At 40.3% G+C, this 22,975-nt stretch overlaps 2 protein-coding genes across 2 annotated transcripts in view; one reads left to right on the plus strand and one right to left on the minus strand.

Moving 5' to 3' along the window:
* On the plus strand, positions 1 to 16,913 carry LOC146491638 (uncharacterized). Its single transcript, XM_085150391.1, has 8 exons — positions 1 to 561; positions 1,186 to 1,246; positions 1,728 to 1,823; positions 9,473 to 9,598; positions 9,724 to 9,878; positions 10,285 to 10,319; positions 13,468 to 13,496; positions 15,200 to 16,913. Exons 1-8 carry the CDS (start codon positions 359 to 361, stop codon positions 15,212 to 15,214), a joined length of 720 nt encoding a protein of 239 aa, XP_085006517.1. The 5' UTR covers positions 1 to 358; the 3' UTR covers positions 15,215 to 16,913.
* The window catches only part of tmem198ab (transmembrane protein 198ab), a 25,559-nt gene continuing 15,341 nt past the window's right edge, over positions 12,758 to 22,975 (minus strand). Inside the window, exons 3-5 of the mRNA XM_085150390.1 lie at positions 22,381 to 22,962; positions 20,567 to 20,769; positions 12,758 to 19,780 (exon numbers count right to left, since the gene is read on the minus strand). Of these exons, the coding sequence (XP_085006516.1) occupies positions 19,628 to 19,780; positions 20,567 to 20,769; positions 22,381 to 22,962 (938 nt within the window). The 3' untranslated portion in view covers positions 12,758 to 19,627. The remainder of the gene's footprint in view (positions 19,781 to 20,566; positions 20,770 to 22,380; positions 22,963 to 22,975) is intronic.

Consider the following 22,975-nt stretch of genomic DNA (forward strand, 5'->3'; position numbering starts at 1 on the left):
GGAGTGTAACAGAGGGAGAAAAAGGAAGGGGTAGAAATAGGGTGAAAAGGGAAGTTGAAGAAAATACTAGAGGAGGAAGAGAGAATTGAAAGGTGATGTAAAAAGATGAAGAATTTAAAATGATAAGCTAAAGGAGGAAGAAAGAGAGAGTCAGTGGGAGGATCAGGAAGGACATTTCTCAGGGAGGAGGGGGTAAAAAGCGAAGGGGGAGGTACCTACAAATAGATGGACAAGCAGGTTCTGCTTCAGTTGCAGCTCTCACCAGGCTTTCTGTGAGCTCCAGCATTTCTTCAGCACTGCATCCTCTTACTGCCCAGGCTTTGCTTCCCACAAAGTCACTGAGTGCTCTTCTGCAAACATGGCGATGGAGAAGAAAGAGCTGCAGTTACTGAATAGCCTCTTTGCCCGCTACATTGAGAAGGTCAATAATCAGGTGAATTATCAGGAGCACAATGAGTCCATCCATGACATAGTTGAGGAGAAGATGAACGAGCTGTTGAGCATGGTGCGTGAAGAAGACAAGGAGGACATAATCAGCGAGCAGAAAACCTTAACATTGAGGTGGAAAGGGGCAAAAAGGGGCTTAGTGTGCATTTTTTTTAAATATGTGCCGGTTTCATCAGTAGAATGTTAAAACATTACATTTGTGAGTCTTTATATTGATAATGTGATTATTATTATGTATATTGTTATTTTTTCACTGATAAATTCAAAACCTGTTTTGGATCCATAGACAGTCAACATCTTGCTGGAGATTAACTAGTATTGGCCTATTCTTACTTAAACACTCGCATGTAAAATAGTAAATGTAGAACTGTTTTTGACTTAAATAACTAAAACCGCAAATTATTTCCTGAGTTCTGTCTCGTGATATATCTCTCTCTCCTAACATGCCTTCCACCTCTCTTCTTCTTTTGTCTTTGGCCAAGAGCAGAATAGTTTCCATTGGCACTCTGTTGGCACACTGGAGGTGTTTGTTGTCAACTCGAGGCCAGATCAGCAGTTCAATACAAAAATCACATTCTTGCTGTTTGATTTCACAAATATTTTGTGCCAGTGCCCTTCCTTATGCAACCCTTCCCATTTATGCAGACCAGCACAACTAGTACACTGGCTTGAATGAAACCAGTTGCTCATCAAAGGTTTTCTGTCTAAAACCCATCTGTGTATCTTACTGGCATCCAGGTTGGAAGCTGAGAAAAAAAGAAGAATAAGTGCAGAAGAACAGTTAGATACGATTATAAAGGTAATTTGTAATCTCCAATAATTTTATCTTTTTATTGTTATTAGCAGGGATGGAGCCACTCAAACATTTGTTTAAATATTAATTGGTTCATCTATAGTTTTCTGTTGTTTGATGGAATACTAAAACTGAAAAAGAAAATAATTGATAAATAATATAAAGCTGATCTTTGGTTCTGTTTAATCCTTTAATTACTTTGGTGTTGTATGGCAAATTATGGGTGATGTCTTTGTCAGCAAAAAGGCTGTAAACAGCCAAAAAACAGGACAACGCTCAAAACGCATACCCTCTTTGTTTGTAATTTAATGTCACATTTTTCAAAGCCATCCTATGGACTGCGTTTATTTGGCCTGTAATTTGGTCCCTGGGTCATAGGCACATGACACCCCAGTTTTACAGGAATTGGAGTAGCAAAATGGAGAGTTGTTTAAAATATGCATGATGTAATGATATTTCATTAAAATAAATGCTTTTCATTTTGCAGGAGAAGGTTAAGGCTGAGCTGGACTGTGAGTTTCAGAAGAAACGCACTGGACTGCTGGAGCAGGAGATTCAGTTCTTGAAGGAGATCTATGAAAAGGTTCACTGCTCCTTTTCTTCTTATTTTTTATGCTATATTCAGGATGATGTGTGTTTTTATACAATCTCTTCACAGATAAAAGACTGAAGTTCTCAGTTACAGCACTGTGCTGGTTCACTCCCATGGCTTACTAGGACAGAACAGAACATTAGCTATTATTAAGTGTATTAAATCCATCACATCTATGAATTGTAGGTAGATTTGTTCTAGCCTTCATCAAGAGCTCACAGCAAATCCAGCATGTCCAAATTAACACTGTCAGATTTGATTTCAACACTATTAAAGTGTCTATATGGGTCCACACCAGAGAGTGCTAATTTAACTCTTTTTGGAGAGTTGGTACATTAACTCTGATTTAGTGTTAAACACCAAATCTGTCTGGAGTTGATCATTTAACACTTGGTGTTAAAAGTTTATATATTAACTCTCAAAGAGTATTTTAGTTTAACTACGTAAGAGTTATCTTCTAATTAATACTAAAAAGCGGGAATTTTACTGTTCTGAACTTCTAGAAATTTCGTTTGGAAATAAACATTTATTAAAAAGATGCAATGGTGTTTGAAAAACATTTATTCTGAACTGTGCACCACAATTTCAAAACATTTTCTGAAAGATGTAACAGTGTACATGTTCTCACTTTCATTAGAATTTTGTTTATCAAAAGGTCTGACATAGGTGAGCTGGTAAATGCAAATAACAGCATTCTCATCACTTATTTCTTCAATACAATATGCATGTCCTTCATTCATCACTTTGTGGAACTCCAACGCACTTCTGCTCTCCCCCATATTCCATCTTCACAAGCATATCCTATGTGGAGATTGAATAAAAATTAGCTGACACTAATTAATGGCACAAATCAATTGCAGCACAGTAAAAAAAAAAGAATCCTTTTTGAGCCATTACTTGTGTAAAATATTTTCCCAAAAGACAAGGACACAGGCAATGGGTAATACTGAACTAAATGTAAAACCTCAACCTTTTTCATTTTTACCTAAACCGTGTGCACAAAACTCTGGAGGGATCTAAATGCTAACGTAGAACCCAGTCAGGATGTCTGCTACTGCTGTTTGCTCGTTGTTGTTTTTTTATGGGAGATCGTTTTCAGGCTTCAAGTAGCACCATTATACCAACATTTCACATTCTAGACATTGTTTTAAGTGTATTTAACACTAACACTAACACCACACCGGCTGCCTTTACCCAGTATCTTCCTCGCCAATGTCCGTTCTCTGGCAAACAAAATGGATGAGATACGGCTCTCCATCACTAACAACAGACGAATTATGGACTCAAATGTCATGTTTTTCACCGAAACATGGTTGAACAACAGCTGCCCGGACAATGCTATCGAGTTAGCAGGACGCCACACACACCGAGCCGACAGGCTAGCAGATGACTCCGGCAAGACCAGAGGTGGAGGTTTGTGCATTTATATTAACAATGCTTGGTGCATGAACTCTACTACTACTGAGAGTCACTGCTCACCTAATGCGGAGTTTTTAATGGTCAAATGCAGACCTTATTATCTCCCCAGAGAACTCACTTCGATCATACTCACTGCAGTGTATATGCCCCCCGACGCTAATGCTAGGTTGGCCATGAAAGAACTTTCTGCAGCCATTAACAAACACCAGAATAAACACCCCGAGGCTGCTTTTATTGTTGCTGGCGACTTCAACCACACCAACTTAAAGACAGTCCTCCCCAGATTCCACCAACATGTCTCCTGCCACACCAGAGGAGACAAGACTTTAGACCATGTGTATTCCAACCTGGCTGGAGCCTACAAAGCAACACCCCTCCCCCACATTGGACAATCGGACCATCTCTCCCTGTTCCTCACACCTCGGTATTCACCACTCATCCAACGTGTGAAACCTGCTGTGAGGACAATTAAAGTGTGGCCAGAGGGGACAGACGCAGTGCTCCAGGACAGATTTAAAAACACAGACTGGAATATGTTCACCCACACAGACCTGGACCAGTACGCCTCATCTGTACTGGATTACATCTCCGAAACCACAGACAGTGTCACCACCCAGAAACGGATCACCATGTACCCCAACCAGAAGCCTTGGATGAACCGGGATGTTCGTCTCCTCCTGAAGGCCCGCAACACTGCCTTTAGGTCAGGAGATGCACACGCCTACAGTACAGCCAGGGCTAATCTAAAGAAGGGCATCAAAAAAGCCAAACACCACTACAAAAAGAAGGTAGAAGAACACTTCTCCAACTCCAACCCCCGACGCATGTGGCAAGGACTCCAGACCATTACAGACTACAGGACCACCAAACCCTCCCCCGCATCCTCTGATGTCTCCTTCCTCAACGAGCTCAACAACTTTTATGCTCGTTTTGAGCGAGGGAATCCAACAACCACAACCAAAACAGACATGACGCCAGACCACCAACCTCTGACTCTCTCCCCCACCGATGTAGGAGCGGTGCTGAGCAGGATCAATGTCCACAAGGCTGCAGGTCCTGATGGCATCCCCGGGCGTGTTCTCAGAGCGTGTTCTGGGGAGCTTGCAGGAGTGCTCACAGACATATTCAACCTGTCCTTGGCCCACGCTGTGGTACCGGCCTGCTTCAAATCCACCTCCATCGTCCCGATACCCAAAAACTCCAACCCATCTTGCCTCAATGACTACCGCCCAGTAGCACTCACCCCCATCATCACTAAGTGCTTAGAGCAGCTGGTCCTAGCACACTTCAAATCCTGTCTCCCCCCCACCCTGGACCCCCACCAATTCGCATACCGCCAGAACAGGAGCACAGAGGATGCAGTCTCCATCGCACTGCACTCTGTCCTCTCACACCTGGACAACAACAACACATACGCCAGAATGCTGTTTATAGACTTCAGTTCAGCATTCAATACAATCCACCCCTCACAACTCATCAGAAAACTGACAGACCTGGGCATCAGTTCCCTCATCTGCAAATGGTTACTGGACTTCCTGACCAACCGCCCCCAACATGTCCGGCTGGATAACCACTGCTCATCTACAATCACAATGAACACCGGTGTACCACAAGGCTGTGTGATGAGCCCTTTCCTCTACTCCCTCTTCACCCACGACTGCAGACCTGCTGATGGTTCCAACACCATCATTAAGTTTGCAGATGACACCACGGTGATTGGCCTCATCAGTGACAACGATGAGGCCGCCTACAGGGAGGAGGTGGATCGTCTGGCTGAGTGGTGCGACAGAAACAACCTGCTGCTTAACACAGAGAAGACCAAGGAGCTCATCGTGGACTACAGGAGGAATGCTGACCCACATCCACCCATCCACATTAAGGGGACGGCTGTGGAGCGTGTGAGCAGCTTCAAGTTCCTGGGAATCCACATCTCCGAGGATCTCATTTGGACGACCAACTGCTCCAAGCTGGTCAAGAAGGCTCACCAGCGCCTCTTCTTCTTGAGGACTCTGAGGAAAAACCACCTGTCCTCAGACATCCTGGTGAACTTCTATCGCTGTACCATCGAGAGCATCCTGACCAACTGTATAACAGTCTGGTATGGGAACTGCTCTGCCTCGGACCGGAAGGCGTTGCAGAGGGTCGTGAAAACTGCCCAGCGCATCGCCGGAGCACCACTTCCTGCCATAAAGGACATCTACAGGAAGCGGTGTCTGAAAAGGGCTGGGAAAATCATCAAAGACCCCAGTCACCCAGCACATGGACTCTTCACCCTCCTGCCCTCTGGGAGGCGCTACAGGAGCCTCCGGACTAAGACCACCAGGTACCGGAACAGCTTCTTCCCCACAGCTGTCAGACTCCTGAACTCTGCCTCCTGACATCTGACCCACGTTAAACTCATGGACTGGACATACACACACCCACAACCACCTACACACACACACAATGGACAACCGTACCCTCAAACACACAATAATAACATGGACTGAACCACCATTCACAATCACTAGCACTTTATATACCTCTGTAGAAATTATCCACATATCTCACTTATCTTAACTGCACTACTGTATAGCTCTGTGTAAATAATCATTCTGTACATACGATAATTTCTAATCCTACAACTGTTTATAACTTGCATAGTTCACATTTCTGTATAACTGTATATCTCAGATTTCTGTATAGTTTTTTTATTTCATATTTATATCCTGTTCATAGCCTGTACATAGCTTGTACTCACTACAGCCTGTACATACTTATAGTTATAGAATATTCCTAACATACTTCATACCGTGTACATTATAACATACCATAATAGACCCATTTCTGTAACATACTTACATATCTATATTATTGCTAATATATATTGTAATATATCTATATCACTAAAGCACTTCTGGATGGATGCAAACTGCATTTCGTTGCCCTGTACCTGTGCATGTGCAATGACAATAAAGTTGAATTCTAATTCTAATTCTAATTCTAATTCTAATTCTAATTTGACCAAAGATTTGACTGAAAATTCACATGCAAGCTTTTTTTCAAGGCTGTGGTATTTGCCCGCAAACAATACCTTTCAGCTAGCTAAAACAGAATATTATGCTATCAGCGAGCAACATGGCTAATGCCTTCCACACAGCTTTGTCTCAACTCCAAAGAGCCACAGAAGTAAAAGCTAATAATAATAATTGAAACAATCTTTGAAAAAATGACTTACCAAGCATGGCAAACAACTCAAATATGTAGAGCAAAATGTTCTGAAACGGTTTCACTTCAGCTTCGATTGGGGCCTATGGTGCTGGGGGCGGAGTCTGTGAATTTACTCTATAGAGATTGACAGACCACGTGACTTTCGCGCATTGCATGCCGGTAACTCGTGGCAAAACAATCCAAGTACCGCATCAAATGCAGGCATTTGCAGCACCGCAAAACGTTCATTCTCCGGTTCCAATACCTTCTTGCCTTTTCTTTGCCCCCCAAAAAAGTTATGTACAAAACGAAGGAGAACAATGCCGGTCCGTACAAAGACAGACTTGATGAAAAGGCAAAGAAAAGATACGAGGAAAAAAATCAAAGGAGTGAAAGGGTTATACCCTTACAAGCACACAGAGTGGACAAAATACGTTAGCGTGCTGCCCAACTTTCACCACGCTCATATTTATAATTATACGGTTCTTGGAGTGAGTGCATACACTCGTGAAGTTCAGTAACTTCAGGTCACTGCAACAAGCCCAGGTACAGTTTACCGACGGATGGGTACAGGACCTTGAAATGCACCGTGTAGAACGAAAGACCATCGTACGTATCATAAGTTTACCAGTCTCACAAATCGTCTTCATAAATACACATTCGTTAACCGTTTATTAATAGGACCTTTGAGCTCAACGGTAATTAATTAGTAGTGGAAATAATTTCTGGTTCGCATTACAGAAATGTAGCAGTGACAATAATATTGTATGCTGTAATCGTACTGGGCAATTAGTGATAGCATAGCGCCACAATTTCTGTTCAGCGCCAGACTTGCTTGTAACCTATATCACCAATTATGTTATGAAAAATGACGTATTAACTACTACAAAACACTGACCTTTGTGGAAATGCTTGGAGCAGACTAACCTGTGAGCTGGAGTGTTCTGGGACGTTATATTTGGTCTTTGAATGGCTGCAATCCAGGCCATCTGTCGCCTCTTTTTACTTCGGAAACATGGCTCGAATAATTTCTCTTCAACGACGTAATCCGATAAAAATAAACGATCTCTTTACCCGTCGGCTTCATGGCTGTCATGCGACCGGCTATTGCAGTTAATAATACAACAGCTTCTTGACAGTTTTTTGTGTTTCTTTTTATCGCTGTGTAACTGATTTCAATTGAAAGCCTGCGTGCGCTAGTACCTCTTGCCACGAGTTCCCAGAATTCTTTGCGGTTTTACCCCTGAATGACGTCACATTTTCAATCTCTATTAGTGTCTGTCGCTGTCACTACCCGATCCGTACCGGAAACCCGATCGGTACCCCGCATGCGCAAATCTTACGTCACTTCCTCTCTTTGCCAACATTGCGACATTCAATATATTTGAATGATACGGTTAGCGCCCAGTTAGCTCCTAGCATTTCTCAACATCTCTGCCTCCTTTTCGACTGCCCGGGACAGAGAGTGTTCCCCGATTGAACAACAGCGCCGTAAAATAAGAAGAATGGCGCCTTATTACAGACTTAATAATATTGATTTACCAATGTGTCACGTGAAGATTCATCAGCCAGATTAAGTGTTTACTGACAATTGACAGTGATAGCGGACATCATCATCACTATTCCAGTCAATCCAACAGCCACTACCCGATCCGTACCGGAAACCCGATCGGTACCCCGCATGTGCGAAAGGTGTCTACTTCCGGTCAAAGCGTTTTACGATAGTTACGGGTCAGAGTATCTGTTAAGATGTTAAGAATAATAAGTATCTCTTAACATGTTTCCAATAATGAAGCATTTCAATATAGTGTAGACAAAAACGAAAAATAAAAAGATAGTTACGGATCAGGACTCCCCGATCCTTACTGCGCATGTGCAAAGTCGGACCGTACAAATCGGGTCTACCCGATCCATACTGCGCATGTGCAGGGGTTTTCTTCTTCTTCTGTTCGTTTAATGGCAGTTTACTCCCAAGTGTACGAGGATACTGCCACCTGCTGACTGAGCGAATGAACCCTATTGTAAACTGAATTAGCGTCATTACAAACATGTGTTAAATTTGATTTAGTGATAGTCGAGTGTGTTTATGCTTGTCTGTGTGGAGAAGATTGATTGGAATAGTGATGATGATGTCCGCTATCACTGTCAATTGTCAGTAAACACTTAATCTGGCTGATGAATCTTCACGTGAGATATTACAAAGTCTGTATTATTAACTCTGTAATTAGGCGTCATTCTTCTTATTTTACGGCGCTGTTGTTCAATCGGGGGGCGCTCTCTGTTGAGGAGAAAAGCATAAATTTGTTTGTAAACGGATTATCCATTGTTTAAATGTCCCGGTAGTCGAAAAGGAGGCAGAGCTGCTGAGAAATGCTAGGAGCTAACTGGACGCTAACCGTATCATTCAAATATATTGAATGTCGCAATTTTGGCAAAGAGAGGAAGTGAGGTAAGATTTGCGCATGCGGGGTACCGATCGGGTTTCCGGTACGGATCGGGTAGCAACAGTGTCATAGCCCCTGTAGGAGTTCAGAGTTAAGAGGTCAAGAGTTAATGTTTTCATTGTAACACCTCCAGATTTGAAATAGAAACACTCATTTTTAACACTCGATTTTAACTACTATCATTTTACACCTCAGAGTTACATTAAAAGAATGTGACTCTACTTAGAGTAAAATTAACTCTAAGACTACTAACACCAAAACATTTAACACTTTTGAATTTGCTGTGCTGACAAAGAGAACCATGAAAGGGTTTATTCTACTCTAAGGCTGGATATTAAGAATGCAAATGTATGTATTTTTGTAATTTAGCGCACTTAGAAGTATCATTTTAAAGAGCCTGACACAGTGATTAAAATTTGTTCTAAGTATGGTTTCAGTAATGGTTCTGATGCATTTACTTGTTACCAGCTGTTAACAATGTTAACAGAGGTTATTCAATTAATGTGATGTGTACAGACAAAAGCTCATATAGATAAATCATAACTCTAAGCCTCTGTTTATCTTCACCTGTCTCCTCTTCTTCTGTAGAAGATCAATGAGCTGCAGCATCAGAACCAGACTGAGACCGATAATAACAATTCAGACCTGATGGAAACACTGGGAAAGATCAGGGAGCGTGTTAAGAGGATCAGTCTTGAAAAACACCAGTCAAAGGTTGGAGATATGTTATAATTATTAACTGCTGTGGTAAAGATAAATTCTGCTACCCAAGAGTCTGAATTGAACTGCTTTTTATATAAATAAAAACATTAACCTTTGAACCTGGCATGATAAAACAGATGCAGAATATAGAGTCAGAGTTCGGGGGAATGAAAGAGAAAATGACGAAACTGATGAACAAACTAAAAGGATATGAGGAAAGACTCAACAACAGCACGGACCTGGAGGCTGATATTGAACATTATGCAAAGCTGCTGGAAAAAATGAAAGAAAGGTGATGTTTTCAATTTCTAAGTTGACAGATTTTATTATCTGCTACATGGCTTCATCTTATAATTGTTGTTAAATTCAAGTGCTGTAATCATGGCTGGAGTACCTACCATTAAAGTTGTTGCTTTTAATCATTTACCTGGATGAAATCCAATCATTCTGGTTAAAGATTTTATATCTATGGATAGATAGAGCTGTGGCTACAATGTAGCTTGCCATCACCAGTGTGTGAATGTGTGCGTGAATGGGTGGATGACTGGATTTGTAAAGCGCTTTGGGGTCCTTAGGGACTAGTAAAGCGCTATATAAATACAGGCCATTTACCATTTTACCATCACATTATTATATTATTTATTAAATTATTTTTTTATTTATTATAAAAATTGTTTTTTTTGTTTGTGTTTTCACAGGATTAATACAGGGAAGTCACAGCTTTCAGATGAAGGTAAGAACAAAGGTGTGAAGACTCTTTAACCAGCATACAAACCACAATTTGTGTGTGTTTGGGGGGGGGGGGGGACTGTCTGCTTAATAACAAGTATGATTCAGTGCAGAGAGGTCTATTAACACATAGTGAGTGAGAAAGGTGACTGAAGAAGAATAGTCAATACATCATGGGAATCCCCCAATCATTAACATACATATCTAATTAGCATCACATGGAAGCAACATTGTGCATTTACACTGTGCATGTTGTTTGGTTTCCCCGATGTATAAATCCTGGCAATCCTCCTGGCACGTAACAGCGTGCACTGTGTTACCCTGTTTGTGTCGGGGACCCGATCCTTGGGGTGGACCCATTTTTGGTGCAGCGTGTTTTGGGGTTTAAAAGACACAGAGACCTGGTGTTTAGAAAAAATGCATCTCAACTGCTCCAATACTCCTGACACATACGGGATCACTACAGGTTTTCGCTTGGGCAGCGGTCGTCCTTCTCTCCTGGATCAGCTGGAGCTTTCTTTAGGTACCTTTCCAGCTTTGACAAAAGTCCAGCTGGGATGGTCATGAGAATTTGCATAATTAAGATTAAGGGACTGACCTTCCAGCCCATTGTTCCTTCAGTGGGCTGGTTTCAGTCATTATGCAAATGTACTGTTTATATGATTGGGGAAACCTGCAGTCAGCTGAGACTGAAGAAGTCACTTGGATGAGTGACGAAACATTTCTCCCACAAAACGCTACGTCCAGACGAACAGAATCAACTTTTGGAGACACCATGAAGATGGCTTGTTTTTTACGGAGCCCTGCAACGGACATGGGAGGGGAAAAAAATGAAGATGAACTTTTGCAAGATCTCGCAAAAGTAGCTTGGGAACTCGTAAAATAGGCCTCATCATTCGGAGGCCACCAGCTTGAAGCTGACGAGCCATGCGACGAAGGCTGCTCCAAATGCGTCCTTCGTGGCCCAACCTATTCCAGAATTCAAAGTGCGGCCCAGCCAATCATAGTTTCCAACAATGGCGGCAGCTATTTAGTTTTAATATTACTTTTCCTGGTCACGAAATAAACTTTTAAGATATTTTCAGCTGAAAATGTAGCTGTATAAACTCCAAGTATCTGCTTAATTTATCAAGACATCACATATTTGCAAAAGTGCTCCTCTGTGAAGAGGTAGTAGTTTATTTTATTGCAACCTGTAATAAAAAAGGTTTGAAGTGTGAAATAAACTGCAATGGAATTTGGTTGGGGGGGGGGGGGGTTCTTTTAAAACAAAGAGGGGCTAGCTCTTTAACTCCAGCCGATAAGACCATTTCCCACACCCATAAACATAAACTAATCTACACTCTTTTTATACTGCCGACACTTTACTCGCTTACAGTTATTTACTCACCTTTCAGTGACTTTAATTTTAAAACTGTGTAATTTTAAAACTGTGTATATACTGTATATTCTGTGTATTTATTATCTCACTCTTATTGCCTGTTTATGCCCTGTCCGTATCTTCAACGTCATGGTGCTCTGTTGTAGAGATGGACCGATCTGATATTACGTATCGGTATCGGTCCGATACTGACCCAAATTACTGGATCGGATATCGGCGAGAAATAAAAAATGTAATCCGATCCATTAAATATCAAAAAAGCACCTCACAAAGCTTGCTACACGGCGTAACTCGGCTCATGACCGTAGCACGTTGCAGCAGTATGCGTCACGTGATAGCCTTGCTAGCAAACCAGCATTTCATCTCAGAGGAAGTTTTCCCAGAGAGAAGTAAAGCAAGTGTGTAAGTTCATCTCTGAATGTTTGTAAAGCATTCCCACCTTAAGCTTAACAATAGATATATGGAGCGACTGCCTCTCTCTCTCTCTCCTGCTGCTACTTCAATCTGAAACTGCTTAATGATCAGCTGATCGGCTTTTCTGTCGCGAGTCCGTCTCTCTTCTTAGTTTCTGGCCCACTTCTCACCAGAAAGAGGAAACCAGCGGCTGAACAACAGCAGCACTATTCAGCTTGATAAGCTGTTGTTAGAATTTATTTAATATAACTTTCTACACCAGGATCTTTTTCTACGTAGCTGACGGCTGGTAACTGTGCAGGGGCGGATCTAGCAAAGTTTAGCCAGGGGGGCCGATAGGGCATTAACTGGGAAAAGGGGGCACAAAGACATACTTTTCTTTCTTGTTCTCATTTAAAATGTCTAGCTTTTAATAAATAATTATCTGACTCTTACACCCAAAGTTTTAATCTGATGTAAAATATATAGAAGTCCATTACTGTATATAGTAACTGTTAAGTCTAATATACCCTAGTAAGCTATACTACTTTTTCCTTTGGGAAGATACCATCTGTGCAGTCTGCAATTCTGTTGAAGAAAGATGTTGAATCTATTTAATTATTCTTGAAAAATAATTTCTTTCTGTGCATTTTTCCCCCTGCATCAAATTAAATTTGATTACATCGATTAAGCATCATGAGCTGGAGGGTGGGGGGTGGTTCCCTATTTTTTTTTTTTGCTGGGAGTTTGCAACCCTATTAGTTAGGTTGCTTGATATTTCTGCTAAGTACTCTTTAAAATACCAGAATAGGAAGGTTGGAGCAGGTTTACGTTTATTAGATTGATCAGTTTTGCTGAACTATGAAATATTTTGGGCGCAGTGTATTTTTTACATACAGGTATAACAGAATAGCTTTAGTGTTGTTATTTATTTAAACTTGAGTATAAACTTATACAAAATGCAGCAAGATATTAAAAAAACGTTTTATTGATTAAAAAACACACTATATCGGATTCATATCGGTATCGGCAGATATCCAAATTTATGATATCGGTATCGGTATCGGACATAAAAAAGTGGTATCGTGCCATCTCTACTCTGTTGTATGTTAGTCGGCCTTTGGGGATAAATAAAGTATTTCTGATTCTGATTCTGAAAACAAAGTTTGGGAACTACTGATGTAACTGAAAATAACAAGAACATGAAGGAAGCTGTGGTGTTTATAGCAGTGATTGAAAGGACTGTTGCACTGTTGAGCAGAAATGACGTTCCATCCTGTATTCACCCTGCTTACAACTGGCTCACAAGTACTGTTTGCAGCTACCACTAGATGGTGCTAGGGAGCATGCAAAGTTAAACACTCCGATTCCATTGCAGATCCGGACGGTGATCGCGATGACTATGGGGTAAAATACTATTAATTTTATCTATTCATGTTTTTATTCCTTTGTGAAGTTTCGTGTGTGTGTGTGTGTGTGTGTTGTTTCTTTTTTGAAATTTTCTTTTTTAAGAGTCCTGACAGGTCGTTTTGTTTTAGAAAATGTAGGAAAAGAAATTCATCATCAAACAAATGTTCCAGTTCTTAGGTCTTCGTTTCAAAGTGAATTATAAGAAGAGGAAGAATTAGAGCAGCTTTTTTCATGGCTCAGTGACACCAGACTATGAAATATAAGTAGTTGTCTGGTGCTTATGTTGAAAAGTGCTTTTTGCATTCAGCTACTGATTGCAAGTAGTTACAGCAACCAGGCAACCTGTCTCCAAAAACCTGCAGCCAGCCTCTGACTGCACTCTCAGACAAGACTGCAACATGCTGATATCAGTTTGAATCAGTCCACACTGATGAACACAAAAGAGGACTCAACTCAACTGGTTGTATACGGGTTATATTCCTACATAAAAGCAAGGCTGCAGAGCGAGCGCTTTTGTCATTTTGCAGTTAAATCACTGTCCAACAGCGACTATTAACATTATTTTCTGTGTTTCTGTTTGAAATCTGTGATATTGTGAATGGACTCTAAATCTAAATAGTTAATGTGAACTTCTGTGTTTGCAGACGAAAACAGATTATAGGTAATTATTACCTTGACCTGGTCAAATTACAGACTGACTCAGTCTTACTGCCCTTTTATGGCTGAGTTGATCTAACCGACAGTGAGTGGTCACAGACCTGCTCCCCATCTTTAAAGCAATCAATTCAAAGCCCACAAGATTACAAGTTCAGGGCATATGCTAACAATAATTTTGCTCTATAGCCACTGTTTTTATTTTATTTTATTGTGACTATATCAAGCAGAGTATGAACTGATGGGCAGCAAAAGTTCCCAAATAAGATAAAAAAGGATTATTTTGATCCGTGAATTAGGTAAAGCTAGTCTGTGGAGCTGGATTTGAAAATAAAAATTATGAGCAAATGGCAAAAATTGTGTATGCATGACCAGATACAGCTGATCGATCCTCCCACCCCATTGGCCCATATTTATCATCTGTGTGACGATTTTCAAGATTATCTCAGCCTGTTCAAAATATTTTTATATTAATGATGATTCAGTTTTAGTCACTTCAGTGTTTCTCACAATTCACTCATTTATTTAAAGGCTCAGAAACTGAAGTCTTTAAATTTAAGCTTGAACCACTTTTTTTAGTGATTTTTGATGGCCCCCAGTGGCAAAATGAAACAGCAAATTTCTTTCAGAAGCAGCCCTTTTTTCTTATTTTTGAAAATGTTGCCAAAATAAGTGGCAAAATGCCCCCAGCCCTTTACCTGATTTCAGTCACCTTTAGAGGTAGATGGTAGTTTGACCTCTGACCTCAGTTGTCAGCCTGTAAAATTACAACTTCACTCGCCTCTGTGATGCCTTGTGATCCACACGTAGCGACCATTGGGAACACACTACACCAGCAGCTTTAAAGTTTTGTTACAAGATAAAATTTCTATTTTTTTCTGGATAAATATAAAAACTACTTTAATCTTTCTGTCAGTGCTGTTGTAGTTTCTATGTGTTTAGGGCAGAGCCTTTGCTCGCTTTCAGATAGCTAACAAGCATTCACACAGAGAAGCCATCTGATAAAAATCGGTCGGTTTAATCTTTCTAATGTTTTTCTCCTACAGAGTGAGCCAGAGTAAATCCAGTCATCAATATAACGGCAGAAAATATGACAACTGGCAGGAGAGAAGAATAATAAAAAAACCCACTAATCTGTCTTTTCTTGGTGGTATAATTGTAAAGCTGTGCTTCTAAACTTATTTGATCATTGAGTGGTGGGATTTTTTCAGTAGGCCAACTAACTGACTTCACTAACATGAACTTGTGTTAACTTTTAATTGATTGATAGAAGAACATTTTATGGGATTAGACAGTTTGGGTCACTCTGTCAGTGAAGAAGTCGATGACAGTGACAGTGATGGCCCCAAAATCTGATCTAAGCAGCAGTTAGGGGGTCAGGGGTCAGGTAAGGGTCAGACATATGTGCTGTGTGTGGAAAAGTAATAGCTGTTTATTGTTAATGTGAATGATAGCGTATATGTGCGTGTGTGTCTCAAGAGCTCGGAGAGGACTTCATGATACCCTCATGTAAAGTATCAGCATGCAAAGGTACTTCGAGAGTCAAATGACAGAAATGTAGCATCCACTTCTGATTCAATGTCAGACATACAGAGACATACAATCTCACACACAGACTCACCTATGTATGTATGAGCACACACATTTGTTTGGTTGTTGGAATAAAAGCTTATATGAAGATTAAATTGGTGTTTTTTCCAATTAAAATAAAATGTTTCAAATAATTTGTGTGCCTAAATCTCCATGAGCATTCACACTGGAAAATGTTGTATTCCCTGACTGGTTGACAAATGGTTGCTGATAGTTGCTGGCTGGAATTGGGCTAAACTGGTCATGAAGAAAATGCTACACCAACAATTCCATGTAATTGCTTTGATTACTAGCAGATTGCTGCGGTCAGCTCTCATTTGCATGGATCATTGTGACTTGTCTGCAGACACTTGCTCTGTAGTTTTCACTCTGTAGTGAAACCTGAAGTGTTTGCAGACAGGTTACACTCTTCCGCACAAACGTCTGGCAACCTGCTAGCAATCAGGAGGATTTCAGTGCAATCAGAAGTGCTGGTCTGTTACCATTTTATACTACTAACTAACTGCCAGGAACTTGCCCCCAACAAATTACCAAATGGTCTTGGAATACCAGTTGGAATTTTCCTAGCAACTGGTCACTGACCAGGTGACTGGCTTTAGCAACTGATTTCACAGCAACTGGCACAAGATGAAATTGGTCACAAAATTACTATGCACCAAAAACATTCTTAGCACTGCTTTGATAGCTAGCAGATTTCTGCAGCTGCCCAGAATTTGTGTGGAAGTCACCCACTTGTACCCAAATACTTACCAAGTAGCAGTGAAACTTGCCGCAACTTTCAGCAACCATACACAAAATACATATTTTTCCGTGGCAATCGGCGAGTTTCTCTTAAAAAACAAAAGAAAAAGACCCTCAGAAATTGGGTGAAATTCTCTTAAATAAACATTAGCAAAAGGAAAGATCAGACATGTTTCTGCTAAAAGCAGTGTGCCCGTTCAGGCTGCTCAACAGTCTGTAAAGGAGCATCCACACAGTGAGCAATTCACTCATATCTTAGGCTCCAGTTGCCTAGGTAACTCTTTAACGTATTTGCCACCCTGTCATATGTCGATCAACTGTATCTATTTTTCTTATTGGTGAGTCAGGACCTGGTTATTTTGTGTCACCAGCAGTTATCACTCAAAGTGAGCGTCACATTTAAAAAAAAAAAAAAAAATTAAATATAAAGGATGAGCTAAATTGTATGTGTATGCGTATCTGTACTAAAATGTACAGATGATGAGGAGGAGAAGATTAAAAGGTGTCTGGAGATAAAGTTAAAGATCAGAAGAGCGATATATGAGATGTTAAGGAAGAGGGCCGAAAGAAAGAAATGAGGGAGCCAACAATAGACTATGTTTCGTGCCTACATGGCATTGCTTTAAAAGACCACTCATTTTACATTTTATTGTACACAGGCCCATTGGAACACATGCTTTAATGATCATAGTCATAATTCAGTTTAATAAAAGCATGGAGTTACTGGCCTACAGTGATGATTGCACTCTCCTTACAGAAAATAAATAAAACAAATAAATACATCCCACTCGAAAGAAACCACTAAATGTGACTTTTAAGAAAAGAAAGTGTTTAAATATAACAATCAAATGGTAAAAAAAGGAAAAAAAATCCAACTCCCACCCAAAAAAGGTAGTAATTGTTGTGTTTTTTTATGTACAAATTTCACATCGATGTACATGAAAGGGTGCAGGGTGTTCAGTGCCACACAGGATTGGGTGGACGGAGGGGTGAGATCATGCATGTCAGGTGAGAAATAGAAACACCCCCCCTCCGCAGTCATGTGTCTGCTTTTCCTTTAAAAAGGCAGCAACAATAACAAAGTATTCACATTTTCACTGGTGACAAAAATGTTATGTTGTCCCAAATAAAGAAGGTCAATGCACATGATGGAAAGAGTTGCTCTAAATACAAGTTTCTATGGCCATTAGTCCATTTTGTCACTCAGACCTGTGAGCTTTGTTTACACTAGCACCTCAGCTGGGTCTGTCTAAGGTGCAAACAGGCACATTTCTGAGATTTCGTTTGACAGATACCTAAAACCATCACTGAGAAAACCTTTTAATTTATTATACTGGAAAATAACAAATACCTGAAACACAATCTCTCAATCAGTTTCTTACATGAATCAAACCTACCTACACAGCTCAGGTTAAATTAGGTTAAATAAAAAAACAAACAAACAAACAGCTATAATAACCCTGAAATATTATGTAAATGTTAAAGGAACACTAGAAAACAAAACAAAAACCCTCAGATTTACTTATTAAATCTTTATCTGTTATCTTTTCAAAAGTTGGTTACAGGGCAGATAAACTGTTATTTGAATCAAAAAGTGAATACTAGCAAGCTAGGCTAATTTGCTTCCATAGTAAAGCAGGCTAACTAGTTTTTATTTAAAAAGTTGACATTAGTTAGCCTATCATGCTAACATCAATGATAATTCCCGCCATGTTTTTATTAGTGTCGTTATTTGTAATCAAGCTTTCACTTTCTTAACACTATTGTATCAGTAAATAATGACTACAGCCACGACAACTGGAATAAACTAATTCTTTTTAAATTAATCATATTTAAGAAACTAAAAATGTAACATTGGCACTAATTTCTGCCACTCTTCAGTTATGTTACCTCCATTATCATACAGCTATTAAATAAAAATAAATAATTATTTTATCTGATAACATTAGCTTTCTTGATCCTGTTTCAATTATGGTAAATGAGCTGTCTAACAAATGAAATTAAATTTATATTCACTTTCATGGCATAACAAAAAAATTCAGCTATTCTGTCATTGACCATCCTCTGCCAAGTTCTACACAAAGGTAAATGGTAGAGTGAAAATCCGTTTTGCACGTAAAACTGATCTCTTAGAGAATAAGTTCAGGACACAAAATGAGCAAGATTTATATTTTCCAGCACTGAGAATCCGCAAAATCAGATCTTTTGAGGTGTCAGTGTAAATAAAACCTCATTTATCCACACGTCTGTGAAAACAACAAGCTCACCTCTAAAAAGTCTTTTAACCCTGCTTTTTGTAGCTCCCTGGCTACCACCCCTCACTGAATTTTTTTTTTCACTTTTAATGCAAGAAGAAGCCACTGGTGGGATATCTGCCAGTAACCGCTCTCCTGATGCTGAACTTTACAGTCCAAGGAGGGGCAAGGCACCCGTTTAAACAGATTCCCTGGCCTTCAGAGCAGTTGGCCGCTTGAAGTAGTGTGTCGTCCAGCACCAAGGGTGGCAAAGGGTTTTCCCCTCTTTAAATGTGACAGTTATGAAATCTTTCTTCATTTCAAAGAGGATGTATGTAGTCCGGATGGCACAGAGAGCAAATAGAGGATCTCAGTTTGCTGTGAAGGGTCATTACCTCCCTTTAAAGACAATGTTGACTGGACCTTTAATTCAACTTCCACTTGCTTCTGTAACATCAGTGGTAGAAACTATTAACAACGAATCTTCATTATTTTTGTTAGAACCTGAGGAGGGTTTGCACTGAAGCTCCAATCCCTGGTTTGAGTTGAGATGGTGGCAGACAGGTTGGGGATGAGTCCAGCAGGTTGTTTTGGGCTTCCACATCAATCTTTAAAATTGTAGCTGCGGTTTTTGTGATGTTAAGTACATGCATGCATTTGTGCGTTTGGACGATGAAAAGAGGTCAGCTAACCTCGGCACCACGCTGGTGGCTCCAGCAAGAGGTTTATAATCCAAAATTTATTTAGGGAAACAGTCAAATGTGTTTGCATTTCAGGTAAATCCAGCCCTATATATTTTTTCCATCCTCTTAGATGTGTAATGGTTTGTTCTAGCACAGGTGTGATTATAGAGACGTACATCTCTCTGGGTAAGTGGTATGTTCAGGCATCTGGGAGGTTCTGGAGTGGTTAGACCCGTAGCGAAGGTCCTGCTGCTCCAGTGAGTGGCGTTGTGGATCCACAGTCATAGCCCATCTCCACTACGGCATGGGAGCCCCCGACTAGCCGGCCTGGAAAGGGCTGTGCCTGTACCTGCCGATCTCTAAAACTCTGGATGTAGCTCTAGAAAGAACAAAGAGTTTATGAAGTTAGTCTGGTTCCTTCTTTTTATTGCCAGTCTTAACAAATGGCAGGATAACTTCAAAATCACTACTTGCCCAATTGGTTGCCTCTAAGCTATTGAAACGTGTTGGAAATTTGATCATCTGGTTAAAACAATGTTTGACTGTGGTCACATAACCTACTGTTACCTACTTATTCTACACAATGACTGCCTGGTTTCAGGGTCCTTGGCTGAAAAACAATCAATTATTATCATGATATGTAAAGCCTCAGAATTCAAAGAGTGTGTACTTTCTTTTTACTATGAATCTGTCAGCAAAGGGTGAGCCAAGGTGAAATTCTAGTTTGCTAGCTTGCTATATTGGTTCACTAGGTAACATGATACATGACACTTGTATATATTTTAAAACAGAATAAATTTTAGCCATCAGTAAATCATGTAAAGGACCAACAAAACATATACAACTGATGTTTACGTTTTTCAGTGACAGCTCACATGGGGACAGTTCGCCAGCTAGCTATAAAGTAACTTAATTAAATGGTAGATATCTGACAATGGTACTTGATCAGTCTTATTTTTAGGATATTGATAAGCATTTAGTATATATGATTTAGGACAGTCTATATCTTATTATTGTATAATGACCTTGGGTATTGTTATATAAGGTTTCACACTGATTTCTATTTTTTTCTAGAATTCAGTGACAGACTATTTCCTTTAAATAACTGTGCTATTTGTTTCAAGGCCAAAAGTTTTCATTCAACAGTATCATTAATGGTCCTCACAGGAGAGAGGACGTCGGTATCGTAGCGGCGGATAGGGTTGGGTTTGCGGCGGTAGGCGGGCTCCGTGTGCAGTTGTTTGGATTGGTGTTGATGGTGTGAAGAGGAGCCATGTTGCTGCTTCTTCTTCTTCTTGTTGCGGTAGCGGTCATCCCGCTGGCGAATGCGCATTACCTGCATCCTCCGCTGCTGGCGGCTGATGATTACTGAGGAGAACAAAGGGAGGCTAATAAGGAAAGATGATTTTTTTTGTTTTTCAAAGCTAAAAACAGAGGCAACGTTGATATCTATCTATATTCTATATACTTTTCTATGTGAAAATTAGGTTCATCTTATTAAAAACTTAGGGACCTTTATGGGTGCTCTTGAGGAACTCAGATCAGATCAGATTTGAGTTTTGAAGAGATTCTCACTTAGATGCACGACATCTTAAAAATATTCGACCCTCAAATGACCAAATAATTTTTTTTAAATGAATGCATTTTGTCAGAAGTGAATATAACATATACTTCTGCTGAAAACTGCTGAAGTCTAGTCAGGACATTACAAGCTGATACAGGAGTTCCATTAAAGAGCAACAAAATTCAGGCTTTTATTGTATTTGTAAATGCTGCATTTAGAACCAAATCACTGCAGAAAAGCTCCAGAGCTGCTCTAAAATTCTAAGAATATGTCAACTATTGCCTGGTCTCTTGGTGTATCTGGGCAATGATGTCTAATATTTTGTGTGTAACCAGCGGATATCCAGGTTAAGACTTCCTGTTGTATCCACCTGTCTTGGTTTATCAATTTTAAAAAAGCTAAGAAAAGGTGTAACTATCCTCAGATCATTGATGTTTAAATTTCAGCATGCGTTTTCCTTTTTCCCTCTTAATAAGAGAGTTTTGACGAGCAAACAAGCAAAGCCTGCTTAAACTTGATTGGTCAATAATACTTGGCCAGGGTTAAAGTAAAATTTGAGAGGTGGGAAAATCCCAAACTCTGGTATAGCTGTCATGGACCTTGAAATAACTTATTGTTGGTTTAGCTAATTAAATTCTATATTTTACATGTCCCAAACACATTTAGTTTAGACTGCAGATGTAATAAATGAACATTAAATCATTTGTTTTGGTGTGAGATAATTCTCACATTTTAGAGTTAGCTTTATCTAATGTGCAGGGTGGGCCATTTATATGGATACACCATAATAACATGGGAATGGTTGGTGATATTAAAGTCCTGTTTGTGGCACATTAGTATATGTGAGGGGGCAAACTCCTCAAGATGGGTGGTGACCATGGTGGCCATTTAGAAGTCGGCCATCTTGGATACAACTTTTGTTTTTTTCAATAGGAAGAGGGCCATGTGACACATCAAACTTATTGGTAATGTCACAAGAAAAACAATGGTGTGCTTGGTTTCAACGTAACTTCATTCTTTCATGCGTTATTTACAAGTTTCTATCTATATCTATATCTATATCTCTATATATATATATATATATATATATATATATATAAATAAATAAATAAATAAATGTATAATATACATTTCAAACCCACAACAAAAGATACATTATTTTATTTATTGCCACCATAATCTATAAGATTATATCATAATTTAAAGGTAGATTTATATTTTGTTTTAAAAATCTATATGTGCTAAATAATTAGTATATAAATCTTTTAAATAAATATACTGGAATGAACCCCCTGCTCTCCTTTAGACTCATTCCTGCAGGTATGTCTTCTAGGAAGAAAAATGGTGAACTGCTACAGTCAGCAGCAAACCAGAGCCAAGCACCACAAATATACACTGGAACCAGCTTTCCTCACCCTTGGTATGGGAGTATCCTTCAGCAGTCACCTTCCACTGGACCACGACACCCAGCAGGGTGAGGGCAGGCCACACCCCGAGGACCACCCATGTCATCCAGCACACAGGCTTTCCAGACTCTGCTTTAATCCGTTCATACATGTACAGCACAAGGGCAAAGAGCTCCACGAAGTAGTCCAAAGCCACCGTGATGACGGCTGCCCCGAACACCGCTGTAGACAGCGTTGTAAACAGACGCTGCCACTGCAGGGTGAGCACAGCAAACAGCATGCCCAGGCCAAGCAGCACGCCCAGGGGCACCCAGACAGAGCGCGGCGGGCTGTCAGAAAGCTCCTCCATGCCGACCAGGGTAGCCACGGCCACCAGCAGGCCAAGCAGCAGGCCCACCATGAAGAGGCCCACGCTCCGAACCAGCATGGTGACCAGGCCGCAGAGCGTCCCGATGCCCAGGCCAATGCCCACTGAGGCCTCCACGCTCAGCTGGGTGTCCAGCACGCGCTCCTTGTAGCAGAGCATAAAGATAACGACGGAGCCGAACATCAGGCCCGTAAGGAACATAACCGCCTTGAAGCAGCGATATCCTGAAAAAAAGAG

This window comes from Neolamprologus multifasciatus, chromosome 23 (genome assembly GCF_963576455.1).
Source record: "Neolamprologus multifasciatus chromosome 23, fNeoMul1.2, whole genome shotgun sequence".
In the NCBI taxonomy this organism is placed as follows: domain Eukaryota; kingdom Metazoa; phylum Chordata; class Actinopteri; order Cichliformes; family Cichlidae; genus Neolamprologus; species Neolamprologus multifasciatus.

Excerpts from the sequence above, each read along its gene's own strand:
- LOC146491638 (XM_085150391.1), top strand. The coding sequence starts at position 359 with ATGGCGATGGAGAAGAAAGAGCTGCAGTTACTGAATAGCCTCTTTGCC. Across the intron at positions 1,247-1,727 it reads AGTTAGATACGATTATAAAG|GAGAAGGTTAAGGCTGAGCT; the intron begins GTAATTTGTAAT and ends TTCATTTTGCAG. Across the intron at positions 9,599-9,723 it reads TTGAAAAACACCAGTCAAAG|ATGCAGAATATAGAGTCAGA; the intron begins GTTGGAGATATG and ends ATGATAAAACAG.